Genomic DNA, 23,866 nt, shown 5'->3' with positions numbered 1-23,866 from the left:
GTGTGGTGAATTGCTGTCGTGTTGTAAGTTCCTGTCGAGTTGCGGCGAGTTGCTGTCGTGTTGTGGTGAGTTGCTATTGTGTTGTGTGAGTTGTTGTCATGTTGTGTGAGTTGCTGTCATGTTGTGTGAGTTGCTGTCATGTTGTGTGAGTTGCTGTCGTGTTGTGTGAGTTGCTATTGTGTTGTGTGAGTTGTTGTCATGTTGTGTGAGTTGTTGTCATGTTGTGTGAGTTGCTGTCATGTTGTGTGAGTTGCTGTCGTGTTGTGTGAGTTGCTATTGTGTTGTGTGAGTTGTTGTCATGTTGTGTGAGTTGTTGTCGTGTTGTGTGAGTTGCTGTCGTGTCGTGTGAGTTGCTTTTGTGGCCACCGTATTATAGAGATACATTGTCATATGAGGGAACAGCTGTTGTTTTTATCCTGTTCACCCACACACACACACACACATATATATATATATATAATCTGTAGTCTGCTCATTTCATGTTTGCATGTCAGTTTACCAGCTGGTGTTGCCTAACCACAGCACCAATGTCCACACAAACACACACACACACACACACACACACACACACACACACACACACACAGAGTAACAGCTGCTCTGAGATTATTCTTATCTCCTTATTGGCGACACTCACCTGGCCTCTCGGATCCGACACACTTTGCTGTTGTTGTTGTTGTTGTTGTTGCCGTTGTTTGTTTTGGGTTTTTTTTTTCAAACTGTAGCCATGAAACAATTCTTCTTTGATTAGAAAACAGAACGAGAGAAAGACATTAAAGTTATCTCGCTGTGTCGAGGCAGCAGTGTCTCCACAGAGAGGACAGACATGCAGCCCTGTCGGTGCGGAGCAGCGGCAGCAGCAGTGACAGGAGGGGCAGGTACAGACATCTGCTGCGGGGCTGGGGCTCGGCGTCTCGGCTGCGCGTGATGAAGACAACAGCGCCCCCTGGCGGATACACTGCACCGCCCCCTTCTTCATCCGGCACCAGGTGACTAGAAAATAGGTAGCACGTGGTTGGTACAACACTGTATTGTATGGTGACGTCAGTGGGCAGGGGCGTAGCACCAAATTCTGGGCCCTATACATAAGCAATTTCCCGGCCCCCGCCCATCACCACAACCCCAAACCCCAAAATTGTTAAATAGGGTTTGCCTAGAGTATCATGCTTAGTAGAATATTATTTTCTTCATGTTTATTTACGTATTCCAGAGGTATTACATAATGCAAAAAAAATGTATCTTAAAGAATATATCCATCCGTCGTCTACCGCTTTATCCATTTAAGGGTCCCGGGGGGGCTGGAGCTGACATTGGGCGAGAGGTCCTGTCCAGGGTGCCAGGCTATCACAGGGCCACATACAGAGACGGACAACCATTCACTCTCACATTCACACCTATGGTCAATTTAGAGTTTCCAATGAACCTAACCCCATTCTGCATGTCTTTGGACTGTGGGAGGAAGCCGGAGAACCCGGAGAGAACCCATGCATACATGGGGAGAACATGCAAACTCCACACAGAAAGGCCCTGGTTGGTTTGAACCGGGACTCGAACCTAGAGCCTTCTTGCTCTGAGGCGAAGGTGCTAACCACTACACCACCATGCAGCCCTTAAAGAATATAACCACAAGATATTTATCTTAAAGAATATAAACATCTTAATATATAACATCTAAGTTTTTTAACCCCTACATTGACAAAATGGCTTACTATACTGCTAAATAAAAAGACAACTGACCAAGACTTCACTAGAGTCCCTCAGAGAACCTCCACTATTTTTTGAAAATACATAGTTCAGTCTCTCCACCAATGTATTCAGTCAATTTTACATGTTTATGACACTAATTACTTAAAAAAAAAACTTATTACAAACAAAAAAACCTTTTAATTCCAAGCTTTCCAGAACTTATTTGAAATCTTTTATTTCCAAATGAACCTGTACGTACCTTGAGGTCCTCAGGCAGAGAGGATCTGTCGGAGACGTTTGTTTATTCTTACTGACTTTACCGATTTAATTTTTTTGTCTCGCTTATTGTGAAGCACATATGTGACCGTGCTATATAAATAAAAGTTTATCATGAGCATCATATGGGTCCATCCTCAGAAACTTAAAACATATCCACAGCTATTAACTTAATTATATTTTGAGCCATTTTTATACAAAAAAATTTGTCCGCCTTTGGGTGGCGCTATATCACAGGGCAAGTTGTCGACTGGATCACAAGGATGAGTCCTGTGGGCAGTGCGGTTTCAGCAGATGATGTTATGGCAAAGCTTCTTGCATATTCTGGGATAGTTCGTGCACAGGAAGTGGGGGGAGGAGGAGAACGGGGGAAAGTTGGGCGAATAATTCAATCAGGATTTCATAGCATATTCCCTTTATTATCATTACGTTAGTACTGTCCACTTGGAGAAAGTCTGCAGTACCACAAAACTGGAAGCACTGAGAGAAGCTCACAGACGGACGCCCAGTTTCCAAGCAGCATGTCCGGTTACCTTTTCATTAATATGAGGCCGATCACAGTATCATTGAGTTAGTTATACATTTTCCCATATCCGCAAATAAAAAAATTACAATTAGCCCAATTATTACAGATCAATAGCCACTCACTGAGTCTGGGACTTTCGGGGCCCACATTAAGTTCCAGGGCCCCGGGCGGTGGGCGATCCATCTTCTAGTCTCGTGTTCCGCCTATGAGCCATGGTATTTTCCCCAATACTGCTGCACATTCCAGTAACTTCCCCAAAAAAAATCACACTGTTGTTTCAAAGTTACAGTATTCTACATAGTCTAACTTTTACACCTTTTGTGTACATACAGTGACATGGAAATAACACAACAAAGCAAGTTTGCTAAAGAGACCTGGCGGTTATTCCTCAGCCCGCTTTCCAGTGATCCTGTACGTCTCGGTCGGCCCCTGGTCCCCACGCGTCAGCCGCATCTCTCGGCTCTCCGGCATCTGCGCCACATCTGTCAACAGTGAACGTGGTGTCTGAGAAAACTGCCATTGCCACGGAACAAGCATTGAGATTTTAGCAAGCAAATATTTTCCATTTGTTCCACTGTCCACAGCCGAAATGATACAGACCTGCATGTTGACCGTCCGCCGACTTGTGGTGCTTGTGGGAGGGCGCGTAGAGGAAGATGATGGTGAACACATACAGATTCCACATGCCGTAGATCCCCGTGAGGAAGGCACTGTGGACCTGGAGAGTGTAGTCTCCCCAGTGCCAGTGGCCTTCGCTGACCTGGTGAAATGTGGGAACAATTTGGAACGATGCCAGGAGTAATAAATGATAACACAATATTATCTGTGTTGATTATTAAGCGGTATAATACGCACTTGATTCAAGATGAAGAAGATGACGGTCATGGCTGCGCACGCTAGAGTTACCAGCATCAAAAACTTGAACCTGAAGATGATACCCTGCGAAGACGGGCAAGAGGGGGGGAAGACAACCAGAATATAGTTTCATCCATTGTATTAAAAATGTTTTTCTGCCAATTTTTTTCTCTCCTTCTGTCTGTGAGTCAGATATTCAATTCCACAAAGAAAACAAAAGAAACCTTATAGTGCAGTCTCCTGGCCTCTGGCATTGCGGGAAGTTGCTGCCTTTTCCCACCAATGTTCCTGAACACACGACGCACCATGTGACACAGGGACAGGAAATACAGACAGACCGAAATCCCTGCCACAAAAATGAAGGTCATCTGAGAGCGGGGGGGGGGGGGGGGGGGGGGGGGGGGGGGGGGGGGGGTCAAGGAAAAGGCCTTAGTTACACCAAGAGATAATGGGATCTAACAGGCCTGTTATAATAAAAGCTTTTATCTATATACCACCAAATCATAACAGTTATCTCAGTGTATTGTTCAGAGTGATTTCTGAAGGATACTGAAACCCTTGTCCCAATGTCCGATGCCCACACACTGTAGAAAGGGTTGGCCAAATGAACGCCCCTTTATGAGAAATGAAGCACATTAACACTTAAAAGAAAAAATACAACTGAGAAACGCGAGACATCAACAAAAGGCGGTCTCTGTCCTGACCTTTCGCTGAGGTCAAACACGAGGAGCACGGACGACCCGAACACCACGAGCCCGACCTGCCACCAGTATGCCGAGAGGCGATTCCTCCGGCTCTGGTCCTGAAGGATTGGCGGTAAAAAAAGAAGGACAACTGGCATGAAAGTACAGAGAAAGGTCACGGCTGAGGACAAGAAGTACGAAGAAATTTCTGACCATGAGGTGTTCGCCGCAGAAGACGACCCAGAAGCAGAAGAGCGCGGAGTAGAAGAGGCCCTGTCGGACGTCCTCCAACAGCAGCATCCACGTCCACTCGAAGCCCAGGGAGAGCCACTCCACCGGTAGGTTCAGGGACGTCATGGAGACGCCCAGAGCCAAGATCCCCCTGGACGAGGCGAACACACACACATTACACTCATGCACTCTTAACTTCTGGGCCGCGGGCAGAGTATTGACCTGGTTCTTCCAGGCCGATCATGCACTTAATAACAAGAGTCCTCCGTGTGTCCCGCTTTCTCCAAGGTGCTGCCCTCGAGCATTTCATTCCTCTTTAAAAGGTAAGACAAAGGTTTTTTTTTTATCTGTGGCCTCGGAGCGCTCACTGGGCACACTTCAACTTAAGAGTAAAGGGGCTGTGTTGTATAACTTCAGTCCGACTTCAACTTCAATCCAGTGCCCTGTGTTCCTTCAGAGTGCCACTAAGATATAAGTGACATTATGGAGGAATGAAAAGGATCCGTTTGGAACTCTACTCACCAAGAGGGAAGAAATAATAATAGATATATGTCTTTTGCCTGCTAAAAAAATCAATTGCATTGTTTTGATAAAAGACCAGCAGACCAAGTGTCATATATTGGGGTGAGGCAAATGTTAATAACGTTTCCTTTGGAAAAAAAAAAAAAATATTTATACAAAGAGGGAGGCAAAAACTTTTTGAGATGGTTTGGGGATTTTTCAAATTGTTTATGAAAGGTATGGAGCTGGCAAATGACGAGGAGGATTGAGTACTGACTTATGTAAACCTCGTAAAGTGGTTAACGCGAGTTCAAACTATAAAACGGTGAGGTTTATTTAAATTAAATTGATTAGGCAGCAATTTGTTACATCCTTTTTGGAATGTACGTATGAAATGTCTTTGTCTGAGAGGGGTTTAATTTTTTTTTTTTCCTTTCTTTCTTTTGACTTATGTTTGCTGTTCCTGTTTGATTTTTTGTTTCCATCACCTGTGCCTCCGTGCAGAGCTGAGTGGTCAAAGTACACACGTGTTTTAGTGAGTAAAATGTTAATAAACAAATTGTTTAAAAAAAAAGGGATCCGTTCAGGAAAATACCATTATGAAAGTTGAAATTCTTATTGTGAAATTTGTTACTGTGTCTAGTTATTCATTATAATATATTCATCACAACGTTTAACTTGATTTACTTTTCCACGTTCTACGCATTGATAACTTGAATTTAGCAATATTCTGGATAAGATAAGAGAAGATATTCCTATATTCGTCCGACAACGGGGACATTTGGGATGTGGCTGCTCATTACTAGAGCTACCTAAGCATTTGGTTGAGTAAAAACATTCTCCATCACTGGCTCATACTTTTCCAGGAGTACCGGAGGTCTGGTCATTAGGCCGATTCTGTGCCAGAACCAAGCTGTCGCCCCGAGGATCCAGGGACTGAACACAGTCTTGATGCTGATCCACACTTTAGTAAAGCCTCCGTTCTGGTGGATGCCCTTAGGGAGAGAGACGACGGGGGGTATGCGTGATTGTGACACATGCCGGCTTTAAATTATAACTCAATCCAAAAAAAAGAAAACGGACATAGCAAGAGAAGAGTTCAACTCACCACTACATGGATGTCCTTTATTTCTCCAATGCCAACATTCACCGTGTCGTTCACCGGCAAGCGCAGGTTGATTAAAAAGTATTTGTGGGCAACGGTGCCCAGTTCCAGGAAGGGTACGGGGTCACAGTGATAGAAGCGGCCTTCGTTTTCATACGTCTGCGGGGACACAGGTCACTGTTACGGGTCACCAGGCAGAGGTACACTTGAATGTTATTAACTTGCATGCGTTAAAAATGCGGCCAGGCGAGGTTCACCTTCGGGACCGCCAACGTGCACCTGAGGGGCCTCCTCTCCACCGAGTGAAACTTCGCGGCCCACTCAGACTTCAGATCGTCTCGGCATGCGATGCCGGCATCCATAGTGATGACGACGTCATCTTCTACAACAGGCGGGGACATAATGCAGTTTATTAAAGACATCCCTCCAGCTGCGATATTGTCATTTACAGTCCTGTACGGGAAAGATACGCATCTATCTCACCGATCTGATTGATCATTTTGAACGCAATGTCAAATTGCAGGACAGCCAGCATGTACTGGAACCAGGGGCTCATCTCCGCGTTGGGAAGAGGCAAGTGTGCAGCGAAGACAATGTCGTTGGCGTCCAGCGTTTTCGCCAAAGGCTCGTCAAAGGTCTTGACCTGCTGGCACCGGTTCGGCCCCCACGGCGTGAGCCAGCCACGGGCCCTGTGGCGGTTTATACATTTAGTGGCCAGGTAGCGGATGGCAATGGTGGGACTGGGAGCTAATGGCGAATGGGAAACGATCGGTCAATAGGCATGCTGTTTTTGAGCTATGGTCTATACAGACAAGAGCACAGACAGAATAAAGCTTCATCTTATTAATTTAGCCGCAATTTGAAAAGCTGGTTTATAAATATTCTAGGGGGTCGACTGATATGGCTTTTTCAGGACCGATACCAATATTGATTATTACTAATCTTAGAGACCGAAACCGAGATTTCTCTGCAGAAAAAAAAATGTTGAAAGGTGTCAAAATTCTGAATAAAACAAACTCTTAACACAACACTTTTTGTTGAAATGCCTTTAAAGCATATGTTTTATTCACAGAACCTTTCAACATGACCTGGACCTGGACATTGTTAAAGTTCAGAGAGTCTTGAAAGCGGCTGCACCAGAGCCAAAGTAGCACATTTTTTAATGAAATTATTTATCAGCAAATCGGCTTAGAGAAGGGCCGATACTGAAAATCATAAAAATGGTGAATATCGGATCCGATAATCTGTTGACCCCTAAAATAGACTGTTGGTGCAATTTTTTTAAAGCACAAATTAAACAGGTAAAATCTCAACAAAAAAAAAGAATCGGACTACTTACCAATCAAAGCTCCGACCACGATTGAAAGAATTTGGAGGACAAATATGAAGAAACCCATGAAAACCAATTTCTTCGTGCTCATGTTCTCTATGATTGCCCCTGACATTTTTGTTTAAAAGGTCATATGTATAAAAAAGAAATGATGCTTGAAACTACCCTCGGTCCCAATAGTCGACGTGCTTCACTTCAGCTCGTCTACCTGCTCTCTCTCACACACACACATACACACATCTGACTCTCCGAAGGACTGCATCAGAAATCATGGTCGGACGGAGCATGTGCAGGGGGGAATGGTGGGTGTAACCATTATGTGTTCCAGACTCCAGGGGGTTGGGGGACAAGAAAAAACTAAAACAGTCGTCTATAAAACGTGATTCCTTTATTGCTGAAAGAATACAACTTTGAAGAATGCGCATCACAACTAGGTAACTTCTCTACATTTAGAGCTGACCACGGTCACAATGTCTGACACTGCACCGAGCAGAGGGGAAATAACAAATTCAGCGGGGATGTCGAAGCCTCTTACAATGATCAAAGGTCGATAATCCTTAATAACATTTACCCTGACCTGGAGTCAGCAGCGAGAATCACAGTAGCACCTACACCTTTAAAAAAAATCAACAACAAAAAACTTTAAGTCTGAGCTGTTTAGTCTGTCATCTGTCTTTGGCTCTGTGAGACGAAAATATTCTGTTTTCTGGAGGTGCGGCGGCTCATTAGCAATACTGTGGGTGGTTCAATGCAGAAGAGAACGCAACATAAAATATTTGACTCGGCTAAAATTAAGCAAAAATGTCCATTAATTTGATTCTCTACTTGACAAAAAAACCAAAACCAAATTCCAATATTTACAACCCGTCAAATGATCCTCTTGAACAAATATAACTAGACGGAGGCAAAGAAAAGCCTCTCTGTAAAAACGGCTGTCGAACCACAGGGTAGGAGGAATGACAGCTCTGAAAAAAAATATTCCTAAACAAATTCTCCTGAACCACCAACGTGATTTATGTCAAATGGAAAACAAAAGTTAAGCGATCTGGCGAGGTACCCGCAGGAGTGAACACTTGCTGCACCAGAATTTCACCAAAAATATCCGAGGCAACGGCTTTCTTCAGAGTGTCAACAACAGAATTCCAGAATTCTACTAAATACTCACAACATAATATCGAGACAATTAAACAGAAGCCACTGCGGGGGAAAAGGGGGTGAAGATGAGACTAATCAAAAACCTCATTAACAGCGTCTCAATCCAAATCATCTTCAGGTACTGATATCTGAATGGTTGGCCATGTTAAAAATTCCCCCTTCTTCGTCCTGGTCACTGTCCGTTCCAAAATGTGCATTTCCCTTGTTCCAAGGAGGTGAAACACGTTTCACGTCTCTGCCCGGTGACGATACCGGGGGAGGTCTGAGAGCCAACGCTGTCCCCAGGGGGGGTGGGATTCGGACAAGTTAAGTGGGCGTCCCTGGGCTCACATGTCATCTTCTTCGTCTTCGTCCTGAGAGGAGCCTGCCTGCTGGGCAGCGCTGGCGGACGCTGCCGCCATCTGTGCCTGTTGGGCGGCCTGCTGCATCTGCAACCACTCCTGCTGGGCGAGCTCCGCCTGCTGCTGCCGCGCCTGCAGGTGCATGGCCGAACCAACAAGAGACATGATAAGACAAGGGAAGTCAAGTGAAGGGCTCATTAGGCAATTAGTGCGAATCGTGATCATATAGTATCCGATATCAGTTGTTTGATTACTTCACAAAGACGACATGCTCAAAAGGTTAGAATTTAACAATAATACTTGTGATCATCATCAGTTTTCCGCTGCTCCGGTGCGTCACATATTATTTAATATCACTCTTCTATAAAAACATGGAACAATCTTTCAATTCAGCACAGATACAGCATATGGCGGATTTCACATGGATCTTCATGAACTATTTTTTTCCCTAAATTGTGTAGGTCTGACAATGATATTAAGTGTGTATGTAAAAAAAAAACAACTCACATTTAAGTAGGCCTGTCTACTCAATTAGTAATTGACTACTAAATTAATCTCAAACTATCGACAATGAAAGTAATCGTTAGTTGCCGCCCTAGACACGATAACTTCTGTTTGTTGCACAATATATTGTCCCAGAAATGATTGAGCTAAGCAAAGTTATCATAATTTTAGGGCCATTTTTTGATACCGAAACACGCGAGCTGGGCCGCAGCACGTGCAAGCAAGTCCCGCGCGATGTGAGAAACATCATCCCGAGTTCAGACTTGTGTTAAGGCTTCAGACAAAACAAGCAATCTGACGACACGGTGCCTTCGGACAAATCCTAAGAAATCCATATTATTGTGACTTATTGACCAAACCAGTAATGGATTCATCACCCGACTAGAGCAGAGACGTTTACTACTGTATCGTAGTAAACGTCATTATTGTGACAGGCCCACGTTTGGGCGTGCTTTTCACCCATTCAGTCACTGGAATCTTACTGTATACGACATGTTGTCACCAAACTGCCCCGTACCGCAACCGTCCTCGTTGTGGTTGTGGGCAATGGAAGCATCACATTGCCCTAAAGCCCTCCGATCCACCATGACCGTGAGCTGCCTGTATTTTCAGATCGTACCTTGGCAAACAGTTCCTGTTGTTGCCTGAGCAGCTCCTCCTCGGGGATGCCCAGGTTCTCCAGTCGGGAGCTGGCCTTCCTCCTCTTCAGCGCCACGGTCTTGCACTCCTGCAGGACGTCCTTCACCTCGGTGATGTACGACGCGAAACCGAGACTCTCGAGGGCTGCGGTGCGGACAAAAACACACATTTTATTTTGAGCGTGGGGTTTTTTTTTTGGTTTTTTTAAAGCGTTGGCCGACGGGGCGCGCACACCCCCGCGGGACTCACCGTTGATGACGTGCTCGGGGGAGATGGTCTTCTTGTCGGACTTGTTGCATATTTCGTTGGCCTCCGAGGAGATGAGGTGGATGAACTCCGTGCAGCAGTTCACCACCAGCTCCCTGGCGTCGTTGGCCACTCGCACGTTGGGCAGCGTTTCCTTGATCATCTTGTTGATGGCGGCCCTGGGGATCGTGAGGTCGTCGTCGTTTCCAGAGGAAGACGCCATCGTGGCAGGCGACGGGGCCACGACCCGAACAAGAGAAAACTCTTCGAGTGGTCAAAACAAAACAAAACAACAACAGAACAGCGATAGCAGACCTCGACGGGCCCTTCTTTAATCACAGGAGTTCACGTGTTCCACCTGGGCCGAAACGACGTCCGTACAGACGCAACTGTCACCAATGACAAACTGGCGTTTTCTCAAAGTTTGCCGGCTGTTAGCGCGCCGGCTAGGCTAACAGCTGATTGTGTTGAAACAGACGTGGTGCGGTTGCCGCAGAGCGCCGCGAGTTACACGGGACGTAACGGGGGGAAACGAACGGCCCGGGAGAAAAACGTTGAAGCACAATGAAGAGAACACCAAAAAAAAAAAAGAATGCTGACACCGGAGGAAACGCTTAGCTAACTAGCTACCAAGCTAGCTAGTAGCCGCGGTTGCCTGTCGCAAGCGAGACGCGAGCTAGAAGACCAGCGACAGCGGAGCCCGAGAGCATGGCTAAAGCTAGGCTAACAATAAACCGCCCCTGCCATATGGAGCTAAACGGTCGGCTAGGCAGAGGCGACGAGCGGGGTGTAGCCGGCGCAACACTGCAGGTGACACTTCCTCGCATCGACCAAATGAGTTGGACATGTCCGACAAACGCAGAGCTACGAGCGATTCATTTTTTAATTCTGTATTGTGGGTAACGTTAGCTTAGATGTGTCCGGATACGACGTCAACCAAAAAGCCGGATGTGTTTGGAGTCGCCTAGTTTGCCATTACCGCCACCTACTGTTCATTTACAGACTTGCACATTTATTTTCTATTACATTCTACTATATTTCGTCATAGTTTTTTTTTTAATATGCTATTCTGCTATTAAAAGCTATTTATTTTAAACTGAAATGTTTCCTAATCATTCAATATTTATTTTCAGTATTCTACCTCGTGTAATTAAAATAATCTGTTATTATCCATATTTAGTCCAGCCTCTTTGCACTGTTCACCATTTGCACTAGTGTCTTCAGACAACTTTATTCCTATCCTTTACATAAATACATATATATGTAAATACATATTCTGTATATATATATAATTTTTCTATGTTCTATATTAACTAAAATCAGATTCAAATTCCTTGTTGTTGCATGTTTACTCATGCTTGGCGTATAAGGCTGATTGATTCTGATTCTGATTCTGAACTTCCATGAATTGTGAGGCTCAGAGCAAATGCAGCTGAATCCCAGATTAGGCCACGTGTAAATCCCCTAATCTCTCGTCAGAACAATATGTCTCCAGCAGAACCAGTTGACAAGGTCATAAATATTTTTAAAACATAGCTGTTAGACGTTTCAAATGTCTACCCACCACTCCCCACTAAGGCAGTATTTAAAAAAAGCTGACCGATCTGAAGGGTCAATCTGATGCACTAGTACTCCTTTGCATACTGCTTATATCATGTATCATATAGGGCCTGAAAACCTTCTTGGTTGATGCAGTCATGTTGAATGCAGGCTGTGGTTTAAAACTAACAGGATCAACTTACAGACACACGGAAAGAGTCACCATAATTTAATGCTTCTTCTTTTTCAAATGTGTATCAGCTTCTTGTTTTTAGCTCAAGAAGTCTAACAGCTAAAAACAAAATGAAAAGGCAATTGAAATGAATAAAGGAAATCATACAGTACATGCATGAATTCACCTGAGAAAATTAAGAAAGATCAGACACAGACTCTCTGTTAGTTGCTCTTGTCCTTTTCAATGGTAAAGCTTTTTCGACTTCTCCAGCACAGGAGTTTGATGAAGTTGAGGCTGGCGTTGAAGACCTTGTCGTGTTCAAACACCATTTTGTAAAAGGTGTCGATGGGGAGGTCGCCGTTGGGGTCGGCATATTTGAGTGTGGTCATTGGGGTGTAAAGAGTGTTGGTCTGATGACGGAAAGGTGGGTCCTCCATTGTCATGATCTTGAGGGTGTGCTACAGGTGGCAAACACACAGCAAACAGGAATGCTCACTGACCGATCTCAATAGACAAGACGATAAAAGATTGGTTGTGTTCTGTTTTGTGGACGAACAACACTGTACCTCTGCCACGTCCTCCGCAGTCTGGCCGAGGGTTTCGAAGATTTGTTTGTAATTCTTCAAGTAGATGTTGAGGAAGATGTCAGCAGTCACGGGGTCGGCTTTGCTGAGATCAGTCTTCAAGCCCTCATCATAGACCTTACGCTCAAACTCTGTTATCACTGGGCCTGGCTCGATCAGGCTGATACTGAGGACAGACGAGAGGAGAAGTACGGCGCAGACATAATCATACCGTCTCAATACGAAACTGTAGAGCAGCATACTAAGCAAAAGAGTAACTGAATGCTGCAGAGCTAAATACTTAAAATACACGTTAATGGAACATTATGTTTTACCTACGGGGCACAGCTGTTCTGCCACTATTTGAAACCACCCTGCAGAGTTATTTCCTGACGTAATGTTGTGTTGGGACTTGCACCCAAAACAAGGTGTGTTCTGGTTTGACTCATTTTGGATGGAACACTTTTGTCTCATTGGTGAGACAATTGGCAGTCGCGGGCGTGGTTGTGCAATATGAGCGTGCAGATCCCTCAGGCGTAGACGAGTGATGGTTTGCAGTTATTTTTTAATATCAGCTCTGAAGGAGAATCACGCCTCCCTTTAGTGAGCACAGCTCTGATTCTCACGAGAGTCCCCACACAAAAATAAATAGCAGAAAAGTACAAGAAGTAGAGTAAAATAGTCTGCATCTTACTTGAGGTTGAATCTCAGGGCTTGCACTGCCAAGCTTTCGCAAAAGCCTTCCACCGCGAACTTGGACGCTGCGTAGACGTCATTGAACAAAATTCCTGCAAACAGGGAACGGCACAGTTAAGAGACTGTCTTGTCGCCATAAACAAGCACTCTCCTAGGTGGAAGTGCCCTCACCCTGAATACCCATCACACTGCTTATAACCACAATGTGGCCCTTTTTCCTCCTCTTCATGTCAGGTAGGACTTCCTTCAGCAACCGCACGAGCCCAAAGAAGTTGGTGTCCATGACAGTCTTCATCTCATCAATTGACTGACACTCGATGGGTCCAATCAGACCCATCCCAGCATTACTTACTGTGAAAGGCAAGGCAAGAAGTGTTATCAAGGTATGTGCAGTACAATTGTCGAAGGCTGCTACAGTTACAGAGCATAGTTTTTCTGACCGCACTCAACCAAACGGCGTGGACGTACTGAGGATGTCCACCCTGCGCTCAGGCAGGCTGTCCACGCAGGCTTTGATGGAGTCCTCGTCACAGACGTCCAGCTGCTTGATCTCCAGGGTCCTGCCCAGAGCCCGGCCTGCCGCCTCAACCAGCGCCTCACCCTTACTCACGTTCCTCATGGTGGCGTAGACTAGGAAAAAAACACATTGCTTTTGTTTATTACTCAGGTGCAGAAGTGCTGAAAGTCGACAAAAAGACACCAGGACACTTCTTCTTAGATGGCATCTGTCTTCAGTGCACCTATCATTACAAACAACATGTTCTAACTGCTGCTGCCACCCCAACACAAAGCACTATTGTAAGTTTCAGATGCGGAAACCTCACAACTTTGCACAAAGGAGTCAAAACAGATTTACATCAACATGAAAATCATAACTTGTTTAAGATACCTGTGTTCTTATAGCTACACAATTACTGCAGCATAGTGTTCACAAGCACTCCTCAAAACACTTTTCAGCAGTGAAATTACTGCTTATGAATAGTTATATATAGCTACATAGCCACATTATTTTCTTAAACTAAGAGCTACTTTGCTAGTTAGATGCACCATCAGTGCCTCAGGCAGCAGTTTAATGAAAAGCTTTATGGAAGAAAAAAAAAGGTTGGAATGAAATATGAATCTGGGGTAAGAAAAGACCTCCCCTCCTCTTTCAAAAATGACTTTAGCAAAAAGAAAAAACCTATATCAATCTCTAAACTGTTAAATTACCATCCTCATCACCAATCAAAATGTGATTCATGTGCAATGCAGACACATTTAAATGTGATCTTTCTTTCGTCTCATTTTCATTTTAGCTCCTCTTTCTATCTGCGTGCCAGTGACACAAACAGAGCAAGTTTTTGACAAAGCCCGATAAGAAATGTGGTGAATTTACCCATGAACCTCTTCTTCTCATCTTTTGCGATGCGGGCGGCCAAGGCCAGGCCGATCCCAGAGGAGCAGCCTGTGATGAGTACCACCTTCTGGTTCATTGTGCCCGGTTGTCTGTTTGTCTTGCAGCTCCAGCAGCAGAGAATGGACCAGGACAAACAAGGGGCAGGAGCAGGTGATGTGGAGGCACTTTTAAAGCCCATCCTTAATCCGCAGGTCTGCGACTCAGCAGAAGCCTTGTGCACATGGCCAGGAGATTACCATCAAGCATGGTCGGCACACGGTGCCAATGCATAGTGGGGATTTATCCTAATCATAACAATTTTATTGCTGCAGCGAATCCTGTGATCTGAAAAAATGATGGCCAAAGACTCGACAGCAAAAGCAGAAATGGAGAAAGAAAGAAAGTCAATTTTCTAAATAGGTGATGTCTTTATTGAAAATTGTATTTGTCTTTGCATTCTAGACTGTAAAAAGGGGACATTTTAGGTAAAAATATGCATTCAGTTTGTCACAAAATTGGTTCCAGTACCTTATGTATGGAACATGTGCATTTTCAAAAAAGTGCGTCATGATTGGACCTTTGTTTTGAGGCATGTTTAAAAAACAAAAAAAACACAAACAAGCAGCAGAGAAAATACCACAAGCAAAGGTTTGATTATATCTTTAATCCTGTGAGCAGGCAATTGAAAGCTTCTGTCTGTGTTCTTATATCACAGCATGGATATTATTTTAGACTTTGAGGGATATTTAAATAACACCCTTTAAACTGCTAACTACACCGTCTGTGTTGCAGGATGTCAAATCTCAATGTACCTCCACCCATATCAAAAGCGTTTCAGGAAGGAATCAAATCTTCTTTTTTCTGCAAAAGCTACTGCTTTGTGATTTTCTGCTACTACTCTTTGAGACGATCATTGATGCGCTGCAAAATATCCTTGTCCCACATCTTGGGGTCCCAGGCATGGAACCAGCCGGTGAAGGACAACAGCTCCTCACCCTGCTTCATTTTAGTGACGGGGATACTGCTGCGGCCAGAGGGGTCAGAATCCAGATATTCTTGGGCTGAAAAGGAAGAAGGAGAAAACGTTTGTAAAATAAAACTCTTCTGTAATTTCCCATCACCTCTAATAACTCTGTTAATATTACCAATCTTGAGTGATCCAGTTTTCTCGGTCTCATTGGCATCCTTTCCGACCCAGGCGAAGATCTGGCGGGAGAAATAACCCAGCAGCATTTAGGGACGAGGCGGTGGTGAAACCGAGACCTACAAGAACTGAGCCTGAACAGTTTCAGTAAAAGTGAAGGCATCCTACCTGATCGTAGGTGTCCAGAATCATGACATCATCGGTTGCCAGATCCAGCTGTGTGAACTCACCCGGCACCTCTTCTGCCTAAAAATCGATACATAATTATATAAAAATATATAATTGCACGTATTAAAAACGACCTTTATTTAATTAATCAAAAATGAGGAAAAATGGAATGCTCACTATCAGCCTGCCAGTCTTGTTTGAGCAATTGAACAGTCGAGGAGCCTTGACTGATTCCTGCAGGGTCTTGGAGGTCTGGTAGTCCTTCTTCCCACCCAGGGCATTCCAGAAACCAACTGGCAGCAAGGAGAAATGGCAGTTGTCCAGATGAACTATTGAACACAGTTATCCTTCAGAGCTCAGAGCTCTGACTGCAGCACTCACCAGGCTCCTTGGTCTCTTGCACCTCAGTGGCGGTTCCTCCGAGCATGCCGGCGACATACTTGGCTGCCTCCTTCTCCTCCGGAGTTCCTCCCTTCCCCACCCACAGCATCAGGGCTTTGGGTGTCTTCAGCACAAACACGTCGTTGGTGTTCAAAGACGAAGCGCTGGGCTCCACCTGGATCAGCAGGACACGAAGTGTCACAAGTGGAAGTGACGGTGTGAATCGTTTATGATGAAGTGTGAGTTAATGCAGATTCCAATGTAATAAACGACGCTGACCTCAACGGCCCTTGTGGCTTTGGTGCAGCTCTGGCGGATATGGTAGAGCCGTGTGCTGGCAGGCTTGCTCTCACCGCTCGCACGGGACGTCCCACCGAGGTGGATGACCAAAGGCTTGTTCTTAAACAAGCTCACGAGATGAGCTGGTTCTTGGCCCTGAGTCACACGGACCTGCAGAGACACAGTAATAGCTCAAGCTACATGTTTGATGAAGGCAGGGGTGATAGACATTACAAGGAATAATTTTGGGGAATGCTTATTCGCTTTCTTGCAGTTAAGATAACAAGATTGATATCACTGCCATGTCTGTCCATTCAGTGTGAAGCTACAGCCTGCGGTATTGGTTAGCTTAGTATAAAGATTGAAAATGTGGAAACAGCGAGTGTGGCTCAGTCCAGGTGTAACAAAGTCCACCTACCAGCAGCTCGAAAGCTTCTTACTGAACATCAGGCCTGTAGGTTGCTAAGCTTACCAGCTGCATACAGTAGCTTAATATTACACATATTTCTCAGAACTATTCCTCAAAGAAAAAATCCGGATTGTTTTTTTCCACTGTAAATTTCTTACTTGTACAGCTGCCTTATCCATGGAATCATCCATTCTGACGGTGAGAAAGGCTGAAGCAGTCAGTTCATCTCGACTGCACTTCTGTCCTTGCCTAGCAAAGCCACATCCGTCACTCATTTGTTACCCATTTCAAGCAAAATGAATGGCAATATTCACAATAAAACAGAATAAATTAAATAATAACTTTCTTTTTTTTAATCTCACGCCACCTTCAGGTCAAAAGTTTCATCTTTTGATTTGCAAATTTTAGCATACTAACATGCTATACTAAGATGATGATCGTGGCAAACACGATGCATTCGGGACATCGGCATGTTAGATCAGTCAGTTTCTGCTGTTTTGTGGCATAAAAAGGTTGCATTACAAGCAATTATGATGGCTCCTGCATTATTACTCACTATTGTGGCCTCGTCTGATAGAGGAGTCCTCATCTGGTTGGAGGACCTATGACTATTTTAGTTCTCACAAAGTGCATATTCTCAAATAAAGGGCGGATTGCATGCACTGGGTCTTCCTAACATGTAAACAGAGCCATGTGGAAAGAGGCTGCACCCACCAGGTGTAGATGATATGCCTCATACGGGCTCCCGTGGAGTAGGAGTACTGCACCAGGTAGCAGTCACCTCCAAAGAACTGTCCATAAGTGGATGGGTCCACTGGTACTGTATCACCGTCTTCCACCCGATAAATCTGCAGACACCCACAACTGTCACATCTAAAAGGTTGATATTTGAGGAAGTTAATATGTAGCATGACCGTAGTTAGACTAGTGACCCAACCTTGACGTCCCCGGATCCATCATCCACCATGCCGTGTTGGGCAGCCATAGCCGTGTTGTTGTGGAGTGTGGAGGAATCGAAGGGAATTCGCGGCACCTGGGCGATTCTACCCATGGTGTAGGCCTCACTTGGGCCTGTAGTCTCATACTTGTCGATCCAGTTGAAGAAGAAATGCTTGAACAGGGCGTTCTCGGCCCCTGATGGCATTATCTGGACCTGAACATGTCAGAGAGACACACAAGTGCAAGCATATTCGTAAACAACAAGCGATGAAAGGAAGGAAGACATTCTGGGACAAACATTTCACCACATGACCAGATTACCTTAGTTTTTGGGGAGTAATTCTTATCTTTGATGAATTTGTTTGCAGCAGTGAGTGCGGCTTTGCGCTCATCGGGGTTAGCATCCTTTCCTGCAGTGTGGGGGGTGTGGTACAGTGGTTAGAGACTTCAGACTGTAGGCTTGCAGAACTGAATAGATGTCTAGGTCCAATACCTTTCCAGACAAATATCTTTCTGTCCCCTGCATTGTCTAAGATGTAGCAGTCACTGTTGGAGAGTGCGTCTTGTTGGAATGGGGGTTTATCAGCCATCTTAGTAGTCTTCATGGAGCCTGCAGCATCAGAAATCTTGATAGAAGAGATATATGATCAAAGCATTTGCATTTATCATGTCAATAATTAACATATTGTAGAATTTCAGGATTTTCTATTTACCAAATAGAGAGTTGGAGGGATGTTCTTCTTATCAGGTAGCTTGTCTGATGTTCCTGGTGGGATGTTGGGCATTGGTCCAAGCAACTACATACATAAACACATGCAGACAGATTGTAACATCACATCCTTCCTTGCAGCCAAATGCGTCAGATAAATCCTTTGACACAGCCACAGGCATGAATATTCCAAGATGTTTCCGAAACAAAACTTTTTTACCTTAAAAAAAAAGAAAAAGAATAGTAAAGAAAAAAAGCTCACATCAAGGACAACGTCTGGCTCACTGCCTTCATCAATGTGATGTATTACAGCTTTGCCGGCTCGCTCATTGTTGCGTATCTCGATGGCCAGATCAATGGATTTCAGGCGCTCAAAGGGATTGCTTTTGGATCCAGCCCAGATGAAGATATTCTATCATTTTGCAGTGGGGAGCAAAGGAAAACAAGGTGAGTTATGGTGAAACACTGTCTCCAACATATTGTGGCTATCCAACTCCAATTCTAGATCACCTCTCCCAAGTCAATGATGAAGCAGTCTCCTTGGTTGAAGCTGCCCCAGGACATGTCCACCTCTGTGGCTCTGACGCTGGAACGACCTTTAAGATGCAGCAGGCGCTTGACCTCTACGGACTGCGCGTGTTTTAAGCCTGTGGATACTCCACCTTGCTGTGAAAGCAGCAAAGTCGGGTTGAGTAAAGCATTACAACTAGGTGGGACCAGTTCATGTTCAATATCAAGATCAACCTTCACCTTGTATTGGATGCCAGCCTTGAAGTAGCTCATGAAGGTGACAGACTCGTCGTTTTGAAACTCAGTGTACTGTACTGGTTTTCCATTGAGGAAATCATCCAGCTGGATCATGAAGATGGGCGCAGCCGCTTTCTCATCCAAAGAAGATTTCTCACCTGTGGTATAACAGATGGAGGGTTAAAAAAAAAAAGGGAAGGAAAGACAAATGGGGGAAATTTCATTCTATCATAAGCCAGAGATTGATTTGAGGTGCCATCCAAGAACGTAAACCCCATACCGATCCATGTGTGAACGTTGTAAGAAGGAGTAGAGGTGGTGTAGAGCAATATATAAGAGTCTCCGGTGTAGAACTCTCCATAGAATTCTCTGGGGACAGGTTTCAAATCCATTTTCTCCACCCGCCACACCTGCAGACCGGGACTCTTCCCTGCAGTCGCGAACTCTTTGTGCAGCGCCATAGTGCTCAGGGTCTGAGAGGAGACACTGCAAGGACAGTAATTAAAATGAGAGCTCATAGTTGGTGGCAGTTCCTCAAAGGGCTGAAACGATTTGTTTCATTAGCAATTTTCAGATCGACAGAAAATGCATCTAAAACTTTGAGCCCCTTGAATTGAGACAAACGTTTTTTTATTATATATGGATTTGATTGTAGAAAACGCCCAAACCCACGTGTGACAACCAGTACAAACATAGTGATCCCAACCTTTGTATCATCTATTGAGATATTCCTAAAGTTGAGAATTCAGTCAAGCATTTCATCAATGATGTAATATTTTGGCTTATTCACTTTCTATATCAAGTTCTTGGTTTGTCCCAGAACACAAGATCCATCCCTGGGTTTAGTCTGCATGTGCCGCTTAACCTGTATTACTGGTACGTTGAGAATAATAGAAGTGTATTTATTTACAGAAGTTAAAAATCACCTGATGCCTGTACCAGGGAGTGTCCTCTCCACCTAATTACCCACTGCAGAGCAAAGCGCAGGTGAGACATGTTGGGCTTGAAGAGCCACTCCCCACGCACAAAGACGGTATTGTACCGTATGTAAGTATTGCCCTGCCAAGTTTAGACCAAAGAGCCAGGAAAATAAAACACGATTAAGTATTATGCACCAGAGGATATAGTTGTTTTCTCTCCGTCTCTCCGAATTTCTGGTTGTTTTCCAGTTCCAGGGGGGAAAATACAAAGGTCCATTTGTGCATGATTTTGTCTTTTGACATATTATAACAGCCTATACACCCAGAACTGTAACAAATAATTTTTTTGGAATTAATGCGCGTAAAGCATCGACGAGTCTACTTTGCTCCCATTCGCTGCGCAGGGACGTGATCGTGTGATTTACAAATACTGAGACGAATAACTACTTTCCAAAAACAATAAATACGCAATTGGTTTTTAGTTGCTTAAACTCCCAGCACTTTCTTTTTTGTATTGTATTGTGTGTTGTGCAGACACATAAATGACAAAATAGAAATGCACATTATTATGTTTTTCCATTACCTGGTGAGGACAGATGATGGGTGTGAGGGAGTTGACACTGCTGCACTGCTGCTCCTCCAGGGTTCAGCCCAGTTTGTCTGCGCGCAGGTTTTATTTATAAGCTGCAGAAAACATCCGCATTCCCACCGAGAGGTGTGTTCAGCCGCGCCCCGCCCATTGTCCTGCAGCAGCTAAGTGTGCAGAAAGTCTACTGTACCTACACCACGAACACCCTACACAGCAGCAGCGAACACAGACCAAAAGTTAGATGTGTGAGAATTGTGAAATCATACTGGATTTAAAATGACACCTAAGAGTTGATGTGCCACTGCCCCACACAAGGCAAAACCAGTGGATAGAATTACATCATGAAAACTGGCATGTGGGCCGTAGCCTACTGGTGGCAGTGAATTTCCACTCTCCAGTAATGGAATTCGACAAAGTACATGTACTTGTACCTTCCGGCCCTACTTGAGCACTTTTCTGCTACTTCTACTCCGATTAAATGTCAGAAGATAATGTAGTTGGGTTTTTATGTTGTTGGGGTTTGTTTGTTTTTATCCTCCACCACATTAATGATTACATGTTAATGCATCAGTGATACAAATAATATAATAATGTAGGCTAACACTCACCACATTGTTTAATACTTAGAGGATAATTAATAAATAATAATAAGTCTTTGCCTTTTGTCAAGTCAAATTTTGAAAGCAGGACTGAGTATTTTTTACTTTTACAGAGTAAGAATGATCTGAATAAATCTTTCACCACTGCAAAAATCTGCCTGTGCATGCAGCCATGGCAAATGAAAGGTAATATAATGCAATCCCAATATCACCTGGGATTATTTATTTATCTCTTTAATATTAAAGAGTTAAATTTTAACAGTACTGTTATCTTTGTCATCAAACAATTCATGCTACTGGAGGTGAAAAATAAATCATACGCTAACTTTACTTCAGTGAGTATAGGAAACATATAACCAAGCTTTTATAGTGATGCAAATATTCCTGAATAACTTCAGGCATATCAAAATCAAAAGTTCATATCAGAAATGAAATGCTGTGGGGCAGCGTGGGGCAGCCTTGTGAGAGGTTTTATAATCATCACATTAGTAAACTGGATATGGACTCGTCTGTTTCTGCAGTCCTGTGAGCAAGAACATCTGTTCATCACTTGGAAGTCACTGGACCGGGTGAGCATGTTGCCAAGTTGTTTTTGCAGTTCCATTGTTGTTCTGTAACATGCGTTTGGGCCAGGGGTGTTAGTGTCTGGCACTGCCCTGTCAGCAGCTTAGAGTTTGAGACCCCTCTGAGTCCCATGTGTCAGCTTGACAGAAAGTGGGAGCATAAATCTCTCATCTGAGCTCCAGCCGTCATCTCTGGTTAGGGCTGGGTCCATCACTCCCACTGTTAGAGCTGCGTCAGCATATTCTGCCTGGTTGTGTAGTGTACACACAACTCGCACAGTCCCAGTCTGGGACATACCACCGTGCCTCCACAAGACAAGACACACAGACAAGTGCACACACATAGACGCCTTCCTAACACAACGGCAAGGCTGCCAAGTACAAGCTACTTGTTCTAACTTGAGCGGGACTAGAACACTCCTGATTGAAGATCGTGATGACTACGATATTTCACATCGAGGCACAAAGCAGCCTTCAGCAGTGTTTTGCTGGAGAGACGTTGTGAAGCATATGGCCCAATCACAAGTCTGATAACAAAGCCTCCTCCTGTCTGAACAAGGCCCACATGAATCATTGAGTAAAAAAAAATAGAAAAATGCCTCATTTCCTGCGGCAGCTCTTTATCATGAAGATCTTTTGCAGGGAATTGACCGCTCACCATCACTGCTAATTTTTCACTCGGTTAAAGGCGATATGTGTAAGAACTGGATAATCTTTCAAATTCATACTCCAAACAAATAGAGGGCAGCATATTACCTGCACTTCTGTACCTTTACGCTGCCTTCCCCTTCCCCTGTGCCATCGATCTTTGTCAGTCACGTCACTATGGCACCAACTATGTCTACATTACTTTTGGTAGGAGGGAAAGCAGTGACACTGGAGAAGCAGAAGCAAAGTGAGAGTATACCATACGGACACACAGTCAGCAAGGTTGCCAGGTATTGTTGCATCGATCAGTTGTCATCTACCAACCACACTGATCCAAACAACCTGAGCACAAAAAGTGTACCCACCAGCGTGCGAGGCCAAGAGAAGGGGCACAGGCACCTGAGAAGACACTTAAAGTTTCTGGACACCCCAGCTGGACCTCTGTGAAAACCAGGAAAAAATAAAAACCCCAGCTCTGTGGGTAGTAAAGAGAAGAAGAACAGGCGCAACAACATAGTGATCCCATATGTGTCTGGAGTAGATCTGAACAAACTCAGGAGGATCTTTAACAAGGATCATATCCTGCGTTTTTCTAACCCAGTAACTCATTGAGACAATGGGGGGTTGGCCCCAAAGGCTGCACACCACACACACACACAAAAACAACCTGGTTTATGCAGTCCAATGCAGCGAGGAATGTGCCGACCTGTCTTGATAGTGACACTCCTTTGTAGATAGGGATTTGCATATTCTGCACAGGGAAGACCGGTGGTTTGAAAGAGGAACGAAAGAAACCACCTTTGTTCAAATAGAGACTCCATCCCTCAACAGAGGAGAAGGTCTATGACGCCATCTTTTTCCCACCTGCAATGCTGTCCATTCATGCCTCCCCACTTGACTTGACTTAGCTCATTGTGTCTCTATCTGGCCGTAGAACCAAAGGCCTCAGGTTTGCATATGGAAATGAAAATACAATCTCATTGAATGCTCTGTTCGCCTCTCGGATATCCTGTGCTCATCGAGTTCACGCCTCAGATTTCTGTTTTCTTCCGCCAGGCGGTTTTCCTTCTGCACACACAGTTATGATGTGTGGTTAATGGTTAACTTTCCTACCTTTTCAATCGTATGACTTATTATTGCTGCATTTCACAGAACACCAATACCATGGTACCATTTCAAATTCGCAGGGGTGCGTGGGATTTCCACCCTTTCTGCTCTACATATCCCAACCTCTGCTGAATTATTTTTATTCTCCGACATGGACAAAATGTATCCCCCCCTCAAAGTGATCAATGCTACTTCACCAATAGACCATATGAAATACCTCAAATAGACATTTTAAACA

The 23,866-nt window shown here is 44.4% G+C and overlaps 5 protein-coding genes across 6 annotated transcripts in view; all 5 read right to left on the bottom strand.

Annotated features, from left to right (window-relative positions):
* The window catches only part of gng12b (guanine nucleotide binding protein (G protein), gamma 12b), a 29,170-nt gene extending 28,324 nt beyond the window's left edge, over nucleotides 1-846 (bottom strand). The window contains exon 1 of one of the 2 annotated variants that reach the window (XM_035647008.2): nucleotides 638-846. The gene's annotated coding sequence lies outside the window, so the exon portion shown is untranslated. The remainder of the gene's footprint in view (nucleotides 1-637) is intronic. The other variant, XM_035647005.2, reaches the window with a different exon arrangement.
* Nucleotides 847-2,360: 1,514 nt separating this feature from the next.
* On the bottom strand, nucleotides 2,361-6,279 carry LOC118317896 (protein wntless homolog). Its single transcript, XM_035647009.2, has 10 exons — nucleotides 6,121-6,279; nucleotides 5,867-6,022; nucleotides 5,617-5,753; nucleotides 4,240-4,408; nucleotides 4,048-4,145; nucleotides 3,894-3,957; nucleotides 3,568-3,711; nucleotides 3,344-3,427; nucleotides 3,089-3,248; nucleotides 2,361-2,970 (listed from the first exon to the last, which is right to left on the bottom strand). The coding sequence occupies exons 1-10, from the start codon at nucleotides 6,262-6,264 to the stop codon at nucleotides 2,870-2,872; spliced, it is 1,257 nt and encodes a 418-aa protein (XP_035502902.2). The 5' UTR covers nucleotides 6,265-6,279; the 3' UTR covers nucleotides 2,361-2,869.
* A 1,287-nt stretch (nucleotides 6,280-7,566) lies between these two features.
* On the bottom strand, nucleotides 7,567-11,032 carry dr1 (down-regulator of transcription 1). Its single transcript, XM_035647004.2, has 3 exons — nucleotides 10,082-11,032; nucleotides 9,813-9,976; nucleotides 7,567-8,821 (listed from the first exon to the last, which is right to left on the bottom strand). Exons 1-3 carry the CDS (start codon nucleotides 10,299-10,301, stop codon nucleotides 8,675-8,677), a joined length of 531 nt encoding a protein of 176 aa, XP_035502897.1. The 5' UTR covers nucleotides 10,302-11,032; the 3' UTR covers nucleotides 7,567-8,674.
* Nucleotides 11,033-11,829: 797 nt separating this feature from the next.
* Nucleotides 11,830-14,714, bottom strand: zgc:109982 (uncharacterized protein LOC553564 homolog). Its single transcript, XM_035647002.2, has 6 exons — nucleotides 14,427-14,714; nucleotides 13,520-13,681; nucleotides 13,223-13,402; nucleotides 13,050-13,143; nucleotides 12,359-12,542; nucleotides 11,830-12,250 (listed from the first exon to the last, which is right to left on the bottom strand). The coding sequence occupies exons 1-6, from the start codon at nucleotides 14,623-14,625 to the stop codon at nucleotides 12,014-12,016; spliced, it is 1,056 nt and encodes a 351-aa protein (XP_035502895.2). The 5' UTR covers nucleotides 14,626-14,714; the 3' UTR covers nucleotides 11,830-12,013.
* Nucleotides 14,715-14,830: 116 nt separating this feature from the next.
* On the bottom strand, nucleotides 14,831-20,863 carry scinla (scinderin like a). Its single transcript, XM_035647001.2, has 17 exons — nucleotides 20,706-20,863; nucleotides 19,483-19,688; nucleotides 19,206-19,360; nucleotides 18,966-19,121; nucleotides 18,718-18,867; nucleotides 18,460-18,543; nucleotides 18,240-18,372; nucleotides 18,068-18,156; nucleotides 17,745-17,960; nucleotides 17,522-17,655; nucleotides 16,966-17,056; nucleotides 16,399-16,569; nucleotides 16,120-16,294; nucleotides 15,916-16,031; nucleotides 15,739-15,816; nucleotides 15,572-15,632; nucleotides 14,831-15,487 (listed from the first exon to the last, which is right to left on the bottom strand). Exons 2-17 carry the CDS (start codon nucleotides 19,661-19,663, stop codon nucleotides 15,321-15,323), a joined length of 2,157 nt encoding a protein of 718 aa, XP_035502894.1. The 5' UTR covers nucleotides 19,664-19,688; nucleotides 20,706-20,863; the 3' UTR covers nucleotides 14,831-15,320.
* Between the last annotated feature and the right edge of the window lie 3,003 nt (nucleotides 20,864-23,866).

Source organism: Scophthalmus maximus, chromosome 13, assembly GCF_022379125.1.
Source record: "Scophthalmus maximus strain ysfricsl-2021 chromosome 13, ASM2237912v1, whole genome shotgun sequence".
In the NCBI taxonomy this organism is placed as follows: domain Eukaryota; kingdom Metazoa; phylum Chordata; class Actinopteri; order Pleuronectiformes; family Scophthalmidae; genus Scophthalmus; species Scophthalmus maximus.
This window is presented reverse-complemented; position numbering and strand designations above follow the sequence as displayed.

Bases quoted from the DNA above. Each gene is read 5' to 3' on its own strand.
- scinla (XM_035647001.2), bottom strand. From the start codon at position 19,663: ATGGCGCTGCACAAAGAGTTCGCGACTGCAGGGAAGAGTCCCGGTCTG. The intron at 18,157-18,239 runs GTATTGGACCTA...CCCACACTGCAG, and splicing joins AAAGATATTTGTCTGGAAAG to GAAAGGATGCTAACCCCGAT. The intron at 16,570-16,965 runs GTAAGAAATTTA...GTGTCTCTGCAG, and splicing joins TGGATAAGGCAGCTGTACAA to GTCCGTGTGACTCAGGGCCA.
- dr1 (XM_035647004.2), bottom strand. From the start codon at position 10,301: ATGGCGTCTTCCTCTGGAAACGACGACGACCTCACGATCCCCAGGGCC. The intron at 9,977-10,081 runs GTGAGTCCCGCG...TCCGCACCGCAG, and splicing joins CCCCGAGCACGTCATCAACG to CCCTCGAGAGTCTCGGTTTC. The intron at 8,822-9,812 runs GTACGATCTGAA...ATGCACCTGCAG, and splicing joins AACAGGAACTGTTTGCCAAG to GCGCGGCAGCAGCAGGCGGA.
- LOC118317896 (XM_035647009.2), bottom strand. From the start codon at position 6,264: ATGTCCCCGCCTGTTGTAGAAGATGACGTCGTCATCACTATGGATGCC. The intron at 6,023-6,120 runs GTGAACCTCGCC...GTGTCCCCGCAG, and splicing joins GCACGTTGGCGGTCCCGAAG to ACGTATGAAAACGAAGGCCG. The intron at 4,146-4,239 runs GTCAGAAATTTC...CCAATCCTTCAG, and splicing joins TCTGCGGCGAACACCTCATG to GACCAGAGCCGGAGGAATCG.
- zgc:109982 (XM_035647002.2), bottom strand. From the start codon at position 14,625: ATGGGCTTTAAAAGTGCCTCCACATCACCTGCTCCTGCCCCTTGTTTG. The intron at 13,144-13,222 runs GTGAGGGCACTT...CCCTGTTTGCAG, and splicing joins CAGTGTGATGGGTATTCAGG to GAATTTTGTTCAATGACGTC. The intron at 12,251-12,358 runs GTACAGTGTTGT...TGCCACCTGTAG, and splicing joins CTGCGGAGGACGTGGCAGAG to CACACCCTCAAGATCATGAC.